Source organism: Polistes dominula, unplaced genomic scaffold (assembly GCF_049000335.1).
Source record: "Polistes dominula isolate Pdom_NZ unplaced genomic scaffold, Pdom_raw_medaka contig_73, whole genome shotgun sequence".
NCBI classification, from domain to species: domain Eukaryota; kingdom Metazoa; phylum Arthropoda; class Insecta; order Hymenoptera; family Vespidae; genus Polistes; species Polistes dominula.
Window position 1 is genome coordinate 703,366 of NW_028300951.1, and position 21,122 is coordinate 724,487.

The window sequence follows — 21,122 nt, forward strand, 5'->3', positions numbered from 1 at the left end:
TGAATAGAAGAAAAGAGGTAGATTCGATCGAGATATAGGGGGAAAAAAAAAAGAAATAAGAGCAATAATAGCACGCTCCAGTTATAAATAATTCGATCGAACAGCTTTGTAGGTCGACGAATTCCAAATGGTCGTTTTCTGGACGATCGACGACACTGCTGCATTTTGCTGGAATACCGATCGTTGCTCCTGTCTGTCTTGTCCTGTCTCTAAATGTACTCTCCTCGACACGCAACGTAGAAACATGCATACATATAACCACACACACACACAATCACACACACGAACACACAAACACAAATACAATCCAGCCTCTCTCGGGACAAATTGTGTGGCGCATTGCAGGTGAGCGGACAGGATGAATGGTTATGATGCTATAATGCAAGGCCGCTACGACGACTTACGTAATACAACCTAACTCAACGATACGGAATATATGCTATATTCGTTTAGAGAGAGAGAGAAAGAGAGAGAGAGAGACAGAGAGAGAGAGAGAGAGAGAGGCGAGCCACCTCGTTTTACACCCACGCAAAAGCAAACTATACACCTATTTCCATCCTATATCTTTCTTTTTCCTCGTTATATTACCAACAACCAACCAACCAACCAACCAACCAACCAACCAACCACTGTCCTAGACTCACCTACTATGTCGTTGACATTTTTCGGATTATCTACTTTTTACTTTTCTATTTAGATCTAATTAAGGAACGATCTGTCACAAGTGGAAGTGGAAAAAGTTGAAGAATTATGATCTTGTTTATCATATGTGTATCTGTAAAAATATATTTTATATTTATCTGTTAAAAGTTTAGATAAAAACAAGCTTACTTACAACTCGTCGATATTCCGTTCAAGTTTTATATCAAATATACTGTTGTACGTAGGTTTACTTGAATTTTAAATATTAAATGTCCCATTGAACTTTAATGTTGCGCGTATCTGTGATATGAAAGAAAAAAATTCGTAAGAATTTTCATTGGTTTGTTCCTATCTTAACACGTTCGTCGTTCAGTCCGTTTCGATTGAGTTTCTCGTCAGGCCCAAAATTTGACTATCGGCGCGACGTAACGTAAAAATGGGATAAGTAGATATATCATCAATGCGACCCGAATATTATTGTTACGTTATATTATTATACTTTATTTAGGGAAAATAGTAAAATATAAAACTATCATTTATTTATCAAAAATAATAAAAAATAATAAAATCCAATAAGTTCAACAAGAAGAGCGTCACCGTATGCGGTGACGAAGCACCCCGAGGAAGCATACCCGTCACCGTTTTAAGTATCTTCGAAATATTTCGAAAGAATTTCTTTGTAGAAAATATTTGGTTTTTTTTTCCTTTTTTTTTAATTTTACAAACAAATCCCTGATGGGGGAATATTCGTCAATGAAAATTCTTCATTCGTTTGTACACTTTTTCAATTGAACGAAGGGTCACATTTTTCGCATTGTTTTGATGACGTTGGTATGCGTTCCTTGGTTAGGATATATATGCCTCAAAGAAAGTTGGAATCTGAATCAATACATACCTAAATAGTTATCCTTCGGTAACGATCGCATTTGCAAACAGGAAACACGTAGCCTACAAAGTCAACGGCTCGTAGACAATTGGCTTGTCACAAAACGACGGCCCTGAGACGACGATAGAAAACCGAGCAAGGAAACAAAACGACCTTTCTTCTTCTTCTTCTTCTTCTTCTTCTTATTTCACATTTATCTTATAAATTCCTATCGTAATTTAAAAAAAAAAAAAAAAGAAAAAAACAAAACATTCCATACATTCGTGACGAATTTTTATGGGTATAAAAGAATTCAAAAGTTGTAGAGGAGTGAATATTTTTTTCAAAGATTGCGTCAACATTTTTTTATATTTATATGAAATAAACAGAAGTATTATTTATTATTTTAATAAATTTATTGTTTATACTACCTAGAAGAGGACTGATAAGTTTTGATTGTGACATTAATGGGATTTAATTTGTTAAGCTTTGCATTAGGATTTTTCGTGTAGATTTTTGCAATCACTTTGTCAAAGGTTGCGTCAACATATTTTTATACTTACACGAAATAAATAGAAGTATTATTTATTATTTTAGAAAATTTATTATTTTTACTACCTAGAGAAGAACTAAAAAGTTTTAAATCTAACATTTATAGCACTTAATTTGTTAATATTTGCATTAGAATTTTTTTCGGATTTCCCACATTGATCGTAACATCTATATATAGATATATAAACGTGTACATTTAAAACTACAATTGAATTAGATAAAATATCTGAACGCATTGGAATGCGATCGAGTGTTTAAAAATAATTGATTTTGAATAAAAAAAAAAAAAGAGAAAAAAATATAAAGGAGATAAATAAAATTCAAGTTTCTAGCGCCGTGTGATAATTTAACTCACGAGAGTTCAAGTTTTACGTCTTACCGAGGTTTAACCGATTGCGTCAAAGAGAAGTCGTAAACACGATGAAATTGAGTCGGTCGACGTGCCCCTTAATTACAAATTGTTCCGCACTTTCATACTTCGTCGTAAGCCTTTTAGATCGCGTAGGCGTAACGAGAATATGCTACGAACGCGACAAGCCTTTTGTCAATTTTCAATTTAACTTTTATTACCTTTTTCCTTTCTTTCTTTCTTTCTTTCTTTCTCTCTTTTCTTATCTTCTTTTCTTTTCTTTTTTTTCTCTATCCTATGTGGTATTTTAGAATAAATCAAGTCAAGACACCATTAAAGAAATATTAATGATCGGACAAAAGTGGTACCTGTATTTCTTCTAATGATATCAGATTTCTAACTCGTTCAATTTTTAATCAAAACTTTTTTATTATTATTATTTTTTGTTTGTTTGTTCATTTTTATGAGAATGTTAGAGTTTGATTTTTATTTGTCTAAATTGTCAATTAATTTTGAATTCTTTTCAACAACGTATCACGTTTTTTTTTTTTTTTTTTTTATATGAACTTTGAAGGTAGATTATTTTTAACGAGACTGTTACACACAAATTTCTTCTTTTTTTTTTTTTATTTTTGACTAAAATAAAATCGAAGTTTAGGAAGTTTTTTTTTTTATTTAAAATCGAGTATTGGGTTATAAACAAACCATAATTGTGGTAATATCATTGATCACGATAATTTATTTCGGTAATAGTACACCTGTAAGGAACACCAATAATTAATTTCTACAATTTGGAAGACAACTACGCCATAAACACACGTGCAAATGTGTAGAATGCATTGATGCTTTTCGAATTTATTGGGGAAGGGAGAAAGAAGGGTCGAAAGGGGCAACTCGAAAATTAGGTCAACGAGAAATAATAATCGATATGTGTGCAACGTGAGGATATTTCGGATGAACCACTCTGGAGACCTTGAGTCTTTTATGAACATAATATTGTTGATTAAAAATATTCACCAATTAAAGAATTAAAAAAAGTCAACAACGATAATAAAAAAAAAAAAAAACAATAACAACAACTTAAATTTTATGAAATTCCCAAACAGAACGAAAGAAAGAAATATTTGAAATATTTCAATGATTTCGATATTCCACACTTTTTATTTCTTTCTTCTTGCAAACAATTTTTGAGGTAAAAATCGAGTTAATCGAGAATCGAGATCTGAGTATAATTTCAAAGTAGAAACCACCCCCCACCACCCTTTTTCCATACAATAAATCGCTTAATTAACGTCAAGTCAAAGTTGGAAAAAGATTTGGAAGAGGATTTTCGATCGATCCATCCATCCATCCATCCATCGATCGTTTTGTTAGTTGGTTGATCGTTGTCGTCGTTTCGCGAAACGATTAAATAAATATTTGGGACGAGGTACGGCACGCCGTGACGCAAGTGGATATTCTCGAGCGACGTCAGGCGGAACGCCGGACTCGTACACGATTGGAATCGTAATGAAACTCGTTCGAGAATCGCCATTGATTTATCGTCATTTCGTTTTCTTCCATTTTCTTTCCTTTCCTTTCGTTTCGTTTATTCCCCGACTACTTTTTCCACTCCCCTTTACCCACCCCCTATCCCCCTTTATCACCCCCCTATCAACCGTTTATTTAACAGAAAGGAAATAAAACGATTATTACGTTATGTTTTCGCAAATCGTCGTTTCGACCAATTCCAATTGGAAGGTCCGAAATTTTCGATACTTTCTTCTTTTTTTTTTTTTTGGAAGGCCAGTGGGGGGGATTTGGTTTGGTTTTTTTTTTCTTTTTAAATGGGTGAGTTGTCAAAATTACATATCTGAGGGTGTTCAAGACATAGATGATACATATTTATAAAGTTCGATGAGTTATATCGATAAGTACGAGGAATGATCGATGATCGATCAACGATCGAATATTTAATATGCATTAAATTTTTTTTTTTATTTTTTTTCTTATCCACAATATTTTATTTATATTTTTCATCGTACATGCTAATTTTTATTATATAACATGTATAGTAAAATAAAAAAAAAAAGACAAAAAGGATTACGCGTAATAAATAAGCAAATGATAAATATAATAGTATACGTGAAGTATAGTAGTATACGTGAGTTGTTAAAAAAAAAAGAAAGTAAAATTCACACCTTTTAATATGAAATGCAAGAAAATGGTTTCACGTGGATTTTTGGTAGAATAAAAAATAAAAAAAAATAAAAAAAATGAATGAATCGAGACATTTAAAATTAAATTGATAATAATAATTATTACATAACTCACGTAGTATTTAAACTGTGATCTATAAAAGGAGAGATAAGTTCTTTAGATTTATCGATACGAACTCAATTCGTGATAAGATAAAAGAAAAAAAAAAATAATAATAATAATAATAATAATTGTGTCGAACGTGTTGGAAAGAAGAAATCTTTTCGGACGTCATTTTCAATACCAAAGGAAGGAACGGACAATTTGTCAATGATCGTGGCAAATCGAGCAATCGATCCATCGTTTCGGGCATAGGTTATCGATCGATCGATCGATCGGTTGATCGAGATATTCGATAACACTTCAAACTACAATTGCACGTTCCAAACATATTCTTCTTCCAACACATTTTATGTTACTCGATTTCTATGTGTTTTATTAATCATCCAATAGACAAATTTTCTACTTTGTTTGTTTTTTTTTTATTTTTTTTATTTCTTTAAAATCGTAGTTGAAAATAATCGCAATTATTGTAGATAAGTTTATTTTATTTAATTATAATAGTAAATATTGAAAGATATCTTATTAATTTTATATTTTTTTTTATTACACATAAAATATATATTAGTGACCTTAAGTAAACAAATTTTTATGATTTTGTTAATATTAAAATATATTTTAATTTTAATATTAAATATATTTATAAATATATTCTATTTATATTAATTTATTTTTTTAATTATGTATTAATATATACAATTTTTATTAATTATTTGGTACAACGATGATACGTCAAAATAGTATATATTGGAATTTATAAAAATAAATTATATTATATAATTATATTATATATATTAATTATATTATTATAACATAATTTAATTTAATTTTATTATTATATTATTATAACATAATTTAATTTAATTTTATTATTATATTATTATAATATAATATAATTTATAATTATTGTTTTAATTATATATTAATATATAATAATTTTTATTAATTATTTGGTACAACGATGATACGTCAAAATAGTATATATTGGATTTTATAAAAATAAATTATAATATATAATTATATATATTAATTAATTAATTAATTATATTATATATGTATACTGATAGATTAATTAGAAAAAATATATTAACTGAAATTCACATACATAGGAATATGAAAAAAAAAAAAAAAAAAAACTAGAATATCAATTAAAAATAAAAATGTGATAATAATGCAATTATAAGTTAACGCTTGGTATTTGTTATATATAACGTAATTTATCGTTAAAGAAATGGATGAATAAATATAGAATAAGACAACATTTAAAGATAATAAGAAGGAATTGTTAGATAAGGTATGAAGCAGAGAAGAGGTTTACTACTCGAGCAATATGTCATCCGTGTACCACGCGCGAACGACGGCCACGAGGTAAGATATATCGCTAGTGTCACGCCGTGGAAAAAGGATGCTCTTTCCCTCTCTCTCTTTCTCTCTCTCTCTCTCTCTCTCTCATCGTGTTAAAAAAAAAAAAAAAAAAAAAGGGGGAAAAAACAAGGAACGAAACGAAACCTGTGCGCGTTCATGAACGAAGAAAACGCTGGTCTTGAGCGAGGCGTGAAACGTGTCCGACGTACATGAAATATCTTTCTCTTTCTTATTCTTCTTTTACCTGTACAGCTTCCATTCGTGGATTTATCAAACGAATAAACGAACGGTACACTCTTGAGAAAATACAATTGTCTCTTGTAATCATTTTAGTTTCTTTTTTTTTTTTTTATTTCTTTCATCGGTAATAGAAAATATTTTGTTGTATTAGTTAAATTAATGATATAGTACTAATTGTAAGTCAACAAAAGTAATTTATTACAAATGTACTAATTTGTTTTTGTGATATCTTAATTAATTATATGATATGTAATATATTATTTTTAATATTAACACAAAATCAAAAAAATTTATTTACGTAATGTTATTATTATATATATATATATTTTTTGTGTAATAAAATAAAATAGAATTAAGAAATAAGATGATATATTTCTAAAAATTTTGTATATTTTAATATTAATTAAATATTATTAATATAATCGATTTAATTATATTATATTATATATATATATTAATAATATAATTTATTTTGTTTAAATTCCAATATACTATTTTGACGTACCATCGTCGTACCAAATAATTAATAAAAATTATCTATATTAATATATAAATAAAAAAATAATTATAAATAATATTATATTATAATAATATAATAATAAAATAAAATAAAATTATATTACAATCATATTATATAATATAATTAATTTTTATAAATTTCAATATACTATTTTAACGTACCATCATTGTAGCAAATAATTATAAACACTTTAATAAATTAATGAACAAAAACCAAGTGAATATATCCATTAGACAATAATACCAACATAAAAAGAATATATTATTAAATGTAATAATATCGTATCACGTTATAATCTTCTAAAGATTCGAAAGATTTAGTTATTACTTTTTTTCCATGTCACGTGAGCGTTAGAAAAGTGTCTATTTTTGTAAGAACTATAATCAGCTTACTATAAAGACGTAAGAAGAATACTCGAATAAATCCTTTTATTATTATTATTATTATTATTATTATTATTATTTTTTTTAGTAGTCTAAAGTAATACGTTAGGTCCTTCTCTAATGTCTAATGTTATCTAATTATTCTTCGATATTTGAACAAATCATTTCTTTTGAAATGTCTTCTCCTGTCGCGTGTTTGTTTGTCCCTTGACATTCCACGTAGAGAAGAGCAGCAACACCAAGGCGGTCTTTTACCTTCTCAAGAGACTCTCAAAGCCTTTCTAATCATTCGCCGTGTTTCATCTACAAGGTGTGTTTTAAGATCCTTTCCTATCTTCTTTATTCTCACTGACATCAACCATTATTGACACGTTTCTTAAACGCTACTTGGAAATCATTTACTGTAACATATATTCTCCATGGTTTTTTTTTCTTTTCTTTTTCTTTTTCTTTTCTTTTCTTTTCTTTCGTTTGAAAAGTCAACTATTTTAAAGTACCACACTATCAAATATATTTCCTTTTTTTTCTTTTCACGAAATTCTATTTGGTGATAATAAAAATGTGTTGTTGTTGAGGTGAGAAATAAATAAATTAAAATTATCATTAATTTTAACTACAGTGATTTGTAGTTGAAATTAATTTTTGACTTTGTGGTATATAAATTTGTATGAAATAGAAAATTAGATAAAAATAAACTAATGTTGTTTAATATAAATTTTATTAAATCTAACTCGCCTAATTTTTGTATTTAATTTATACAAAATTATTGTCATTGCAAATGTTAAAAAACCACCTATTAACAAAATTCGTAATTATTTATTTGCCAAGCCAATAATTACAGTAATTCATACGTTGTTTAATATAAATTTTATTAAATATAACTCGCCTAATTTTTGTATTTAATTTATACAAAATTATTCAATACACTCGTTATCAAAAAAAACCTTATGATTCTAAACATTTTCCTTTATCAAAAACAATCGTTCATTATAAACACAGTAGACAAAGTACAAAGTTACGAAGAGGGGGTTTAAAAAAAAAAAAAAAAAAGAAAACCTAACCTAGACGATTGGAAACAGTAAAAATAAAAGAAAAAATAAAAAAAAAAAAAAAAAGAGAGATAGACATAAAGGAATCAAGTGTCGTTTAGTTTTACCTTTTTGAAATGTTACTCGCAATAGTTCGAGCACACAGATAGAAAGAGAGAACTAACTATAAGGCTTGCAATAATTAGCGGACAGTGGAGGACAGTTAAATGGGGGTTGGGGGAGGTGGAAACGAAATTCTTGGAAGAGCTGTAAGTCAGATGGAGGTCCTAAATGGGCGTTCGTTTCGTTAACAAGGCCGAACCAGGTAAAATTGCTTCGGCGGGCGTCTTTTTCAATCGTTTTCAACGATCCTCACCGCGTGTTCGTTTCTGACTCACGCTTTACCAAAAACAGAATTCGCCCGTGTAAAGCCAATTACATGCCTGCCCCGTTCTTTCGTGGCATTAGCGAGAAAACGCGAAACGCGTAACGTTTCCTTTCCTTTCCTTTCCTTTTTTTTTCCCCTTTTTCTTTTTCTTTTCCTTCTTTTTTCTTCTTTAGAAGAAATCTCACGACGACGACGACGACGACGACGCGACAACAACTACGACGACACTCGACACTCTTTAATTTATAATCATCGACAAGAAACGTTTATATACAATTACGTAAACACTTCTCTCTTTCCCATCTAATATTCTCACGGACGTTTAAAAATATATACACACGTATGTACTTGCTTATGTATATGTACAGACTGTCTCAAAATATGTGGGCATTATTTTTTTTTCAAGTGATAACTTCTTTAGAATCAGGCAGGGTGATTTGAAAATCGTGAAACGGAAGAACGTTAAACCGATGACACTAAAATAATTAATTAATTAATAAAATTCAATATATCATTTAATTCTATATAGTTAATTAATTAATTAATTAATTAAATTTTATATATAAAAATTCAGTGTAACAATATGTTTGTCCACTAATTATTCCAACAACTACTCAACTTATTTTAATGAAATTTAATTTTATTCCACACGTGATTTTTTTTTCCAACTTAGCACATAGCACAATTTTTATTTAGATGTTATCTAAGTTCTGTAAAGGTTCTTTCAATAAGATAGCGCTGTATTACAATTCAATTATTTTAAAACTTGGTTTTCTTTGAAGGTGTTTCACTTTTACCGTGTGTGATCTGCACACATCTGTTTTTTTGTTCTTTTCTTTTTAAAAGGGTAGTTTATGTATCTATCATCATCTATATGACCTCGTTTCCGAAATGATTATACTTCTTTTTATCTTTCGAAATAATTGGTGTTACTTTGACTTGACCCATTCGTTTCAATTATTTATAAAGTATACTTTTTTATCTTAAGTGAGACAAATAAATGAAATTGGTCGTTAATTAATCGGTCAGCACGAATTATTTGGTCTAAATACCATGGAATTTTTATTCCTTCGAACGTATCAAGTTTTTCACTTACGATGCACCGATGTCGACAAACTACGTCATCTTTTTCAAAAACCCTTTTGTGATATTTTTGAACCTAACGAGAGAAAAATTTGTGATAAAACTTTCCTGTGATGAAGCCCGCATCAAAAATGAAACTTTTTATTTTTATGAATATCATGTAACAGCAACTGTAAAGTACGAAAATGAGATTCGTATTTGGCATATGATTGCATGTACCTCTTTTTTATTTTAGTTTTACCAAAACTACTCCCATGTAATTACAATTCGTTCGTTTACTTTGAAACAACTCGTATTGAATGTTCATCACAATTACAATAATGAAATATTAAAATAATAATTTGTTTGATTTTATCTTACGTTTAATCTTTCATCTTCTCGTGCATTATATAACATTGCAACATTTTTCGATAATTCAATTATTATTAAAAAAAAACACACACACACATTACGTAACTTACGTATGCAATTATTATGTAAATACTTAGGACAATTAAAGATGTATATCATTTATTTTTGATTTCAGGTACGAGATTTAGTCGAAAGATGCACCTGTCCAACACAATTCCCAATGATTCGTGTATCAGAAGGAAAATATCGTATTGGTGATACTAAAGTACTCATTTTCGTTCGTATTCTACGTAGTCACGTGATGGTTCGTGTTGGTGGTGGTTGGGACACTCTCAGTCATTATTTGGACAAACATGATCCATGTCGATGCAGAACTTGTAAGTTTCAATTTATAAAACTTTTGTATGAAATTTTTGCAAAATCATTTTTACATACGTGATTGTTCATTTGAATTGAAATTAAATTACACTTCGGTGTGCGTGTGTGTGTTCTTTTATGGAATATTATTGCATCAACTTAATAAATAATTTTATTTCTTTTTTTTTTTTTTAGCACATCGTTCGATGATTTCCGCAAAGCTGATACAAAAGGCAGGAGGTTCGTTCGATCTTGGAAGCGCGCAGGTGCATTACGAAAGGTACAAATTTGCACCCACATTAATAATAGTTAACCAATCGAATTATCTTCCATTAAAGTCGAATTATATACATTTGTCTTACACACATTACACACATAGTCATAAATTCAATGATATATTTGTCCAATTGGAGAATTGTTATTTTCTCAGAAAAGAAATATATATATATATATACCTATACCTATATCTTTCTATAAATGTATACTTATGTCGTCGATAATGCCATGCTCACCTTGATAGATTTAATAGTATTCTTGGAATGGGATCAAGAGACAACGAGATGATAATCGGCGTCGATTATCGATTCTCTTTTTAAAAAGGAGACCTTTCATTAGTTACGTTATATGGAAAGATCGATTTTTCCATTAATCCTATCGTCGTTTAGTCATACATTGTACACATTATACATATAAACATTCACGCAAGCACTCATGTGAACATAAATGCATACAAATAATATATTGATGCATAAAATATTCTGAATTTCCTCGAATCGAAACTTATAATAAATAAATAAATCTACAATTCCAGCATACATTTTGATCGTACTAAACTCTTCTCTCCTATTTCTGCATTGTAAATTGTACATTCCGTTGAATAATACAACAACAAACTTTGCACTATCTCAATCTTACCAAACGTCGACGTTTCTTTGAACAATACTCAAGTTACTTTGAAAAAAAAAAGTACAGACGAATTTAGTAATCGTATAAATAAAAGAGAAAATCATTTATTAAATAAAGAAAAGAGATATTTTACAAAATTCATAGATAAGATCCCAGAGAAGAAGGAAAAAAACTCACGTGGGAGTTAGAAAAGAAAACACACACACAGACGTGTGCAAGCATTGAGATAGTTGACGACGACGACGACGACGACGACGAAGATTCGATATTCTTCTTCTCTAGGATCTATGTTACGACATAGACACAACACACATATAAAGATATCAAACAATAGCTCGGTATTTATTCATACGAGTAATCCGTCAGAGAATTGTAGTTTGTATTACGAACAAGTTGCTGAAGATAAATCTTTCGTTCGTATATCAGAAAGAGAGAGAGAGAGAGAGAGAGAGAGAGAGAGAGAGCTTTAAAAGCTTCCAACATTTCCACGTTGATTTATACGTCGACCCTTCTCATTCTCTTTTCTCTTCCGATTCTCAGATCACCTCCAAGGACTCGAAGAAGTTCCGCGTCGAGCGTTGGTTCTTGCGCTGGCACAACATTGCAGAATCAGCAATCAGCAGCAGCAGCAGCAGCAGCAACATCAGCACCAACATCAACAGCAACTGCAACTACTGCAACTGCGGCAGGAACTCTCGGACAGCTGCACGCGCCCAGAAGCGTTTCCAACAATCGTTCGAGATCGCCCACACCTCAGCAAACCAACAAACACCAACATTACTATCATCACCATCAACAACAACAACAACAACAACAACAACAACAGCATCACCATCATCATCATCATCAACAACTAGGAGAAGATCAACAGAAAAAGATTAATCGTTCGAGGAGTCCAACACCCCAGAGAAAATTCTTTAACAGTCCGACTCATCATCAACAAGTTACTACGACCACTCCTGAATACTCTGGGAAACAAAGATCGAGGTCACCCACGCCCAAAGTAACCTTGGGATCTAGAAGTCCAACACCCAAGGTAGATTCCCATCAACACGTCAAAATACCACCATACAGTGTCGTCGATTCACCCAAAAAGATTTTCAACGATGATTATCGTACCTCTGTTCATCAATTTCAGACCAAACATTCATCGGTAAGAGTTGATTTTTCATTCGTGATAAATAATCCCTTAGATTATTTTTTTTATTTTATTTTATTTTTTTTTCTTAATGAAAATAAAAAAACGGATTAACGTTGTTTACGCATTCTCATGGGGGTATCTTTTTTTCTTTCTCTCATTCGTTTCCACGGACTATATTATTCAAAGAGAGATAATCATCAGACTTTATACTCCTCGTACACGCTTGTGTTCGCGTATTCCTCTCTCTCTGGTACTACGTGGTAAACATATAAATAGAAACTCCTCTCGTCTCGCGTGGAATGCAAACAGTAGACGAATTTATTCCGCGACCGTAATGGGGGGGGGGGGGGAAATTGCAAAGCCGTTCGAGAAACGAAGAGAGAAAAAAAACAAACAAACAGCAAACTTTTGTAAAGAACAGAAAAAAAAGGGATTATGTATTTTTGCCGAGGGAAGAAGTAAAACAAACCTTTGTGCGCGAAATGTTGCTGATGATGAAGAAGAAGTAGAAGAACAGGGTGGATGGGGGATGGGTTTGAAATTCGTTCTTGATCAAACAACAACAAAAGAAACAACTGAGAGGTGGGGAAAAAATTGGCACGCTGGGTTTACCGAAAGAACCTTCGGAATTTACGGGGAATGAATGAAAGAAAGAAAGAAAGAAAGAAGTTTGGTTATTTAATCCGTCGATAGAAAAATAAAGAAAAGGCTAACGTTGTCGCGAATTTCTTTTATTCCGCAGCAGGATCCGAAGAGAGAGTTGCACCAGGAGATCAAAGCAAAAGTGCCGCTTTCGGAGGAGTTCGCTAAGAGATACGTGGTTGATGGTGGAGTAGCACGAAGGGCTGTTGAAAAGGACGACACACCGAAATACGAAGCTACGATTTACAATTACAAGTGCCGAGAGGATTCGAACAGTCGCAGTCCAACTCCAAGTCCACCCGCAATTAAAGAAGAACCAGCATTGGAAAGTTTTACAAAGGACAATAATACTAACAACAATTCAACGATCACCACTACTACCACAAATACAACCACCACTTCATCGAATGTACATTACGCTAAATCTCTTCACGGTGATGGGGAACATTCGGACAATTGCAGCGAAGTATCTGACGAGGGTTATCGAAGTCTTGGTGCCGTTCAACCACCACCACCACCACCACCAACAACAACAACAACAACAACAACCACAGCCAATGGAAATTCTGCTCCAAATGCTCAATCATCGTCACCTACGGTTGCCGATTCTCAAAGTGAGTAGTTTTATATCTTAAATATCTTTGACATATTTTTGTTGTTCTCCTTGTTGCCAAAAAATTAATGTAAATCGTCAAGAATCTTGTGTGTGTGTGTGTGTGCGTGTATGTGTTTGGTCAAATTTCATTCGGACGATGAGAAATAAATCGCCCCCGTAAAAAATCCACTATGTGCAACACTTATGTCATAGTTGTTTAGTATTCGTTCGGTATATTTACTGAATGAATATAAACGGGGACTATCAACGAAGTAAATATATCGCCCACGCGTTTTATCGACCAATTTTGGCTTCGTAACGATCCTTTCTTTTTTTTTATTTTGGATTTTTATTTATTTTTACTTCTCCTTATCCTCCACCACCATCACCTCCTTGTATTTTCTCTCGTTCGTCGTTTTTCGATAAGTGATCGGTGTATACGGGATTAGAAAACATTGTAGGTAGATTTAAAAGACACGCGTGAGATTCGCGAATTGATAATCGTGACGTTGACACCGTTTTACTTTCTTTTTTAAATATATTTTTATTATTATTATTATTATTTTATTATGAACTTTAAAATTATGTGGGCGAATGAAGAAATATAAAATAGATGATTTTGATAAGATTCAGTATTTTCAATGTTAAACATTTTCAAAGTATTTTAATTTAATAATTATTTGAAAAACTACAACTTTCTAAACTTTCAAATTATTTTTTCTTGAACCAAAAAAAAAAGAAAAATATCTGTTACTTGTATAATTATTTATAAATACAGAAACATATTTAATTAAAATAAATACGCAATTTTCGGATGATATGAACTTTGGTTTTAAATTAAAAAAAAAAAAAAAAAAACAAATTGATCAACAACTCGTACGTATGAACGATCACTATAATGATGATGATGATGATGATGATGATGATGATACAAAAGGTTGATGGAGGGGAAAGAAATACTTTGATAAATACTAATGCGTATATTATACCGTGTAAAGAACAAGAAAAGAAGAGAATATCAAGCAAGAAGACAAGTAAAGTTTTAACAACTTGTGTTACAACATCGGAATAAATTAAATCGCAGGTAGCTACGTATTCGAGATCTGTTTAAAAGCGGTATAGAAACAGCGTGACAAATAGAAAGTGAAGAGACGAACGAGAGAGAGAGAGAGAGAGAGAGAGGTGGATGAGAAGGGGGTGGAGGAGAAGGAGGGAGGGGAAAGAGGGAGAAGGGGAAATACCGTTTACAGATAAAGATTATCGCATTGCGATGCGACCAAACTACGGTCTCTGTACTGACGTCATTTTTGAAAAACACGTTACGAGAGAGATCGACCTACTCAAAATCTTTCCACGAAATGTTTATTCAAAATAAATTCGATTGTAAACTATCTGTCTACTTCATTCTTAATTTTTTTTTGTGTGTGTGTCGTTTTCAAAATCAAATTTCGCATGAAATCTAAATTTAGTCACATTTTAAAATAGGTCACTGTGCGTGGTACGAAATAAAAATGAAAAAATTGTAATTTTGTAATTTTTCAAGAGTCATCGTATTTAATGATACCAGGTAGAAACTGATAGGTAGAACAAACGAGCATTATTTTTTTTATTATAAATTTATTTCGAAATAACGTTTTTGATGAACGTAGGCACGCGTATGTTCAAAGATTTCAAATGCGCTGCATTCGATCGATTAAATCAAACGTTCACTTTCTTTTGAAATATTTTTCTTTCTTTTCTTTTCTTTTCTTTTCTTTTTTTTTTTTTTATGGATTATGTCATTCACGTAACGAGGAAGATTAATTTAAGAAAGGGGCGTATTTTAAATCAATTTTTTGAGTTATATAAATTTATGAACAACGCGTTCTCGAAATGACCATCACTTAGGATTGGTTTGTAAAGTAGGAATAAAAAAAAAATATCATGTGGGTAGATCACACGTGCTAGAAGTGAAACCTTCGAAAAACTAAGGTTAGAGAGAATGAGACGACTGCAGAATATCAGGAGTAGGATAATTGTAGGGTTTATTTGTTATAATATTATTATTATTTTTTTCGAAAAGTAGTGAGGTTTTTTCCGAAAAGTAGTAGTAAAAAAGTTAATAAATTTGCTTACATTATATGAGCACTCTGTAGAAATGATTAATATTCAAAGTACACATGAGAGAGAGAGAGAGAGAGAGAGAGAGAGAGACCGCTTACAGAGGTTGGGTCTGACATTTAGTCGGGACGACGGATTATATGAAGGATCGCTCAAAGCGTGGGCGATTTCCAACAACCTGTCCTCGGAACAATCGCCAACGGTCGATCCTCGATAACGCTTATAAACTCGCCTTGAATACACCAAAGTTACATTCGCGAGAAGGGTACTCGACTCGCCCAGTTGACTCAAGAAAAAGAAATACACACACACACACACACACACACACACACATGTATATATATGTACGTACGTGTAAATAACTTTCGACAGAGATCCGATCTGATCCGATCTGTGAAAGAAAAAGAAAGATCGATCATTATTTTGTCCTTTCCGATAATAATTGATTTATAAACGTACAATATACCTAATATTTGTTCAAACAATCAATTTCATTGACAAACAAAAAGTGTGTGTATTAAATACGTGCAGGTGAAAAGAACGTTTGTTTTTTGTTTTATGTTACAGAGCAACCCACAAAAATGGAGCACGAGGAGAGATCATGTGTAGAAACGGAAAGTATCGAAACAGGATTAAGAAAGATAAGGATAGGACCAGGTAGTCCACTGAGAGCATCACCAGCGAGAAGTGTGGCATCATCTTCGGGTGATCGTACACCCAGAGCTGGTTCGGTTATACGTGAGAACAGTAACGTGTCACGAACATCTTCGGGTAGTAGAACACCACGAGAAAGTAATTCGAGTCCTGAAGGAAGTCCTTTGAAACGTACGACTATTCGTAACAGTTTACGAAAACCACCGACTGGTAGTCTGAGTAAAGCTTCGGCGTTACCGAAGTCCAGTCAGCTTAGCACCAGCGGTAGCAACACGTGGAACGGTCGACAGGCTAGACAGAGGCCTAGTTTGCAATCCGATACCTTTTTGAATCCACAAGGATCAGCAACTTGTGCTACCACGCCAAGTTTTTCCAGGAAAAGTACAGTCAGACAAAGTTTACCGAGGCCAGCTAGCAACGGGGGTGGAGTACAATACGACAGAAACGGTCGTAGAATCAAACAATCGACGACAACCCAAGGAGGAGGTTGTTCCCTTCAATCCTCACCGACCAAGGTGGCCAATCCATTGTTGGAACAGATTCTACAAAAAGTTGGACACTTGAGGGATGATCGAGAAGTAGTACAAAAACTTCAGGATCTTTTGAGGGATTATCAAGTGAACAGTCACAGTGAGAACGATCCAACCCTTGAATTTACCAGAGCATGGATCGATGGAAATGGTACCGTAGTTCTTCCTCAGGACAGTCAAATAGTTGCCAGTCCAAGAAAGGATCCCAAAGCTGCTTCGGAAAGGGGTGGCTTTTCGAGGATACCAGCACCCATTTACAAAAGGCCTATGTCTGTCGCTTCTGACAGCGTCTGAAAATGGTCCTCGATCCTACGATCGAACGATCATCTATCATCGATTGGAAAATCATTTTCAAAATCGATTAGGTGATCCACTTCCTTTTTGTTTTTGTTTTGTTTTATTTTCTCAAGTTTTCTCGAACTTTCAACGATGAATTCGTGGGAAGAAATTTAACGAGGTTCATTTATTGTCTTGTTAAATTCTTTCTTCATGATATTTCGATGACGTTGATGATGATGATGATGATGATGATGATGGTGCTTGGACGATGGTGCTGTAAGTTTTCGACGTCTCGTTTGTCGAACGAACTGACGAGTTTTCGATAAAAGAAAATGAGATAGGGAGTGAATGGCAAATTAAAAAGAAAGAAACAAACAAACAAATTAATAATAAATGAATAAACAATTGCGTTGATCTTACGTTCTTCGATAGCTTCCAACCGATCGTACTCGTCTTTATGGGACGACAATTTTTGTTCTTTTCCTTTTCAACTAAACGAATTCTCGAAAATAAAAATATACCCAAAGTTCATTATTTTTATTCGATAAATTCGATTGACAAAAATCGAGCTATTAAAATTGAAGCAAACAGGTGTTAAGGTGTACAAAAAGAAAAAAATTCAAATCAAATGGTGTAGAAGAAAAAGTAGGCTCGTTTAGTCAAAAAAGGAAAGGAAAGGAAAGGAAAGGAAAGAAGAAGAAGAAGAAGAAGTCGTCTCATTCGCATGGGTTTCCATGGGTTTCCATGGGTCGGTCGACAACGACGACGGCGGCGGCGGCTACTCGACCCTTCAAGGTCGATCGAAAAACGAGGTGTCGCGCGTCACGGTGCTTTTTTTAGATTAGTATAACCACGATCAACGACGAATTCACCTCTTGGCTTCTTCTTCCCTTTCCCTTTTTTCCTTTAACCGATTAATAAAACTCTTCTTTGTCTACCACTACCATCATCCCAACCAACCAACCAACCAACCAACCAACCAACCAACCCACGCTTTCAATTATTACTTTCTCTCTCTCTCTCTCTCTCTCTCTCTCTCTCATCTATCCCCCACTCCTCACTCCAGCTTCATTTTCTTTAGCAAAATAATTGGACGAATATCCAGAAAGAAAGAGGCTCGTCGTCGATCGTTGTTCATTGCATCGCGAAATAAGTCCCATTTTTTCGCGTGTTTCTTATTGAAATTATTTATTTTATATAGTCTATTGGTTGTATTTATTGAACAAGGATAGAAACAAATAAGAAGAGAGAGATGATTTTTATTCACGCGTTAAGACCTCGATTATTTAATTGGTCAAGGTTACAGAAACGTGGATGGACTAAAAAAAAAAAAAAAAGAATCAGATAAAAAGATAAGATAAATTTATGTTCGTTATGTTCGTTTACTTTGATCGATACTCAATCGTTAGAAACGAACATTGTCAAGATTGAGAAGGGAGGTAGGTAGGTGGTAGGTAGGATCAGTGTTGATGACAGTGAACATGTTTTTCGAGTGAAAAGCATTTTAAAGTCTTAACCTAAAATACATACTCACATATATATACACATACACACACACACATATATTTATATGCGTTTACACAAAGCCAAATTTAAAACATAACAGAAAGAACACGCGAGAAGTGAGTGCATTTACCACAATATTTCACTTTATTCTCAAAACCCTTTTTTTCATACTACTACCCTTCTTGCGATCCCTTTTTAAATAAATAACAACAAGTGGATAGAAAATTACGTTGAATTAAATAAAAATAATAAATAAAAAAAAATATATGTTGTAGATAGGGAGAAGAGAGATGGGGACGTGTCGCGTGTTGTGTCGTGTCGGTGTCGTGTCGAGACGACGAATGCCATTCCAAAATGTTTCAAAATGTTTTTTATACCTAAACGCGAAAGTAGATCATTTTTTACACATTACCAAGTGTCTTAGAAAGAAAGAGAAAGCAATAGAAAGAAAAATCATTGAAACAAAGAGAGAGAGAGAGAGAGAGAAGAGAGAGAGAGGGAAAAAAAATTAATAAAATGCATGAAAATAATAATAAAAAAAAAAAAAAAATAATTAAACGAAGCTAACACGAGAGAAAGAGAGAGAGAGAGAGAGAGAGAGAGAAAGTGAAAGAATGTGAGTGAGAGATAAATAAGAGTTTATTTTATGACGAATGACGAATTTATTTTTTAGTAAAATTTTTGTAGACTTTAAATCGAACTCTGCTGACGCGTTTTTCTCAAAAACTAGTGAACGAACCTGAAACACATTTTTCAAAAGTGCGAGAAGAAAAATGAAAATGAAAGAGAGAGAAAAAAAGGAAGAAAAAAAGGATGCGTGTTGCGTGGGTGGGTGTGTGTTGGTATTATGCGTGTTTTATGATCGATTTCTCGATGAGACAGTTTCGTTAATTCCGATGAGATAATAAAAACTATCATCTTCAATAATCGTTAATCTCGTGCTCGATTAATCCTATTATTTATTTAATTAATTTTTAATGTTCTTGTTGTATTTTTTTTTCTTTCTATTTCTTATATTTTTGTATTTTTCATCAGATTTGTTTAATTACTTTCTAGGATTAATTGTTTGTTTTCGTTTTTTTATTTTTTTTTATTTCCATTTTTATGATATATTTATATGTATATGTATGATTACATATCGAACTTATTTACGAAAGATTATTTTACATTTGTAAAAATATATTGTTGTTTTTTTTTATTTAACATTTATCCGACCAATGAACTGTACGGTTTTCACCATGCTCGAGTAACCCAAACTGGTTGGGCCCCGATCGCCGATCGCGGTTGGGCACCGATCTACATTGAAACGGGGAGATCTTCCCGATCGGTGGTCGGCTAAGTGTTCCAAATTTGACTAATGAAATTCGAGCACGATGATTAGATGATGAAATATTTTTGTTCGACTATTAATTAAACTCGCATCGATTCTTTTTTTTTTCACAATTACATAAAATTAACATTTGACGTAACTCGTATTATTAATATAAATAATATAGAAAGAAAGAGAGATTAAAAGCTTTGAAAAAAAAGAAAAGAAAAAAGGAAAAAAGAATTGCGCTATTCGTAAAAAAGTTTTTCCTTATCACGTTTTGAAAGGAAGAAAGAAAAAAAACAAAACATACAAAAAAAAAAAAAAAAACATTAATTAAAGCGTAGAAATTGACTGCCAAAATTGCGATCCTTTAAAGAAAAAAAAGAAAAATTGTATCGAAAAAGTGTTTAAAATATACCATCGTTGTGTAGAAATCATTCTAGAAATTAGAAATAATAATAAAAAAAAAGTAATTAGATGAGATCAATGAAAATTTAGAAGACAAAAAAAAAAGTCGTGAAAAAAAAGTCGGATCGATGGCGAGTAGTGAAAATCTTGTCGGACAACGAACGTCCATTTTGCTGTCTCGGTGTAATAATACTAATAATAATAATAATAATACTAATATAATACTATAATAAATAAATAAATAAATAAATAAATAAATAAATAAATAATAATCATCATTTTTATTTAAGAATTTCATTTCTTTCGCTGTAACAACGATTCGTCGAGCTTTTTTTTTAATTATTATCCAAAAATAAAATTAAAAAAAAAAAAAGAAATTAGTTGACATTTAAAAAATAAAAAAAAAATAAGAAGACACGTGTAAGTAATTAAAAAAGAAAAAAATAAATAAAACTCACACACAGACACACAAACATACACAACAGAGCATGCAAAGGCCTAAAACGCATTGTTTGTTAAAAAAAAATAAAAAAACCCAGATTATCTTTCTCTATTTAAGCCTAAGCTTCGTAACCCCTCTCAACCCCCTTCTACACAAGCCCACTTCCCCCCTTTCCCCTCCTTTGCC

At 32.0% G+C, this 21,122-nt stretch overlaps 1 protein-coding gene across 4 annotated transcripts in view; it reads left to right on the forward strand.

Annotated features, from left to right (window-relative positions):
* Positions 1–20,871, forward strand: part of LOC107071183 (GAS2-like protein pickled eggs) — a 78,421-nt gene extending 57,550 nt beyond the window's left edge. Inside the window, exons 4-8 of one of the 4 annotated variants that reach the window (XM_015329953.2) lie at positions 10,240–10,441; positions 10,617–10,701; positions 11,868–12,480; positions 13,211–13,724; positions 16,373–20,871. In XM_015329953.2, coding sequence (XP_015185439.2) covers positions 10,240–10,441; positions 10,617–10,701; positions 11,868–12,480; positions 13,211–13,724; positions 16,373–17,283 — 2,325 coding nt within the window. In that variant the 3' untranslated portion in view covers positions 17,284–20,871. The remainder of the gene's footprint in view (positions 1–10,239; positions 10,442–10,616; positions 10,702–11,867; positions 12,481–13,210; positions 13,725–16,372) is intronic. The other 3 variants (XM_015329954.2, XM_015329955.2, XM_015329956.2) reach the window with 3 other exon arrangements.
* The last annotated feature ends 251 nt before the right edge of the window (positions 20,872–21,122 follow it).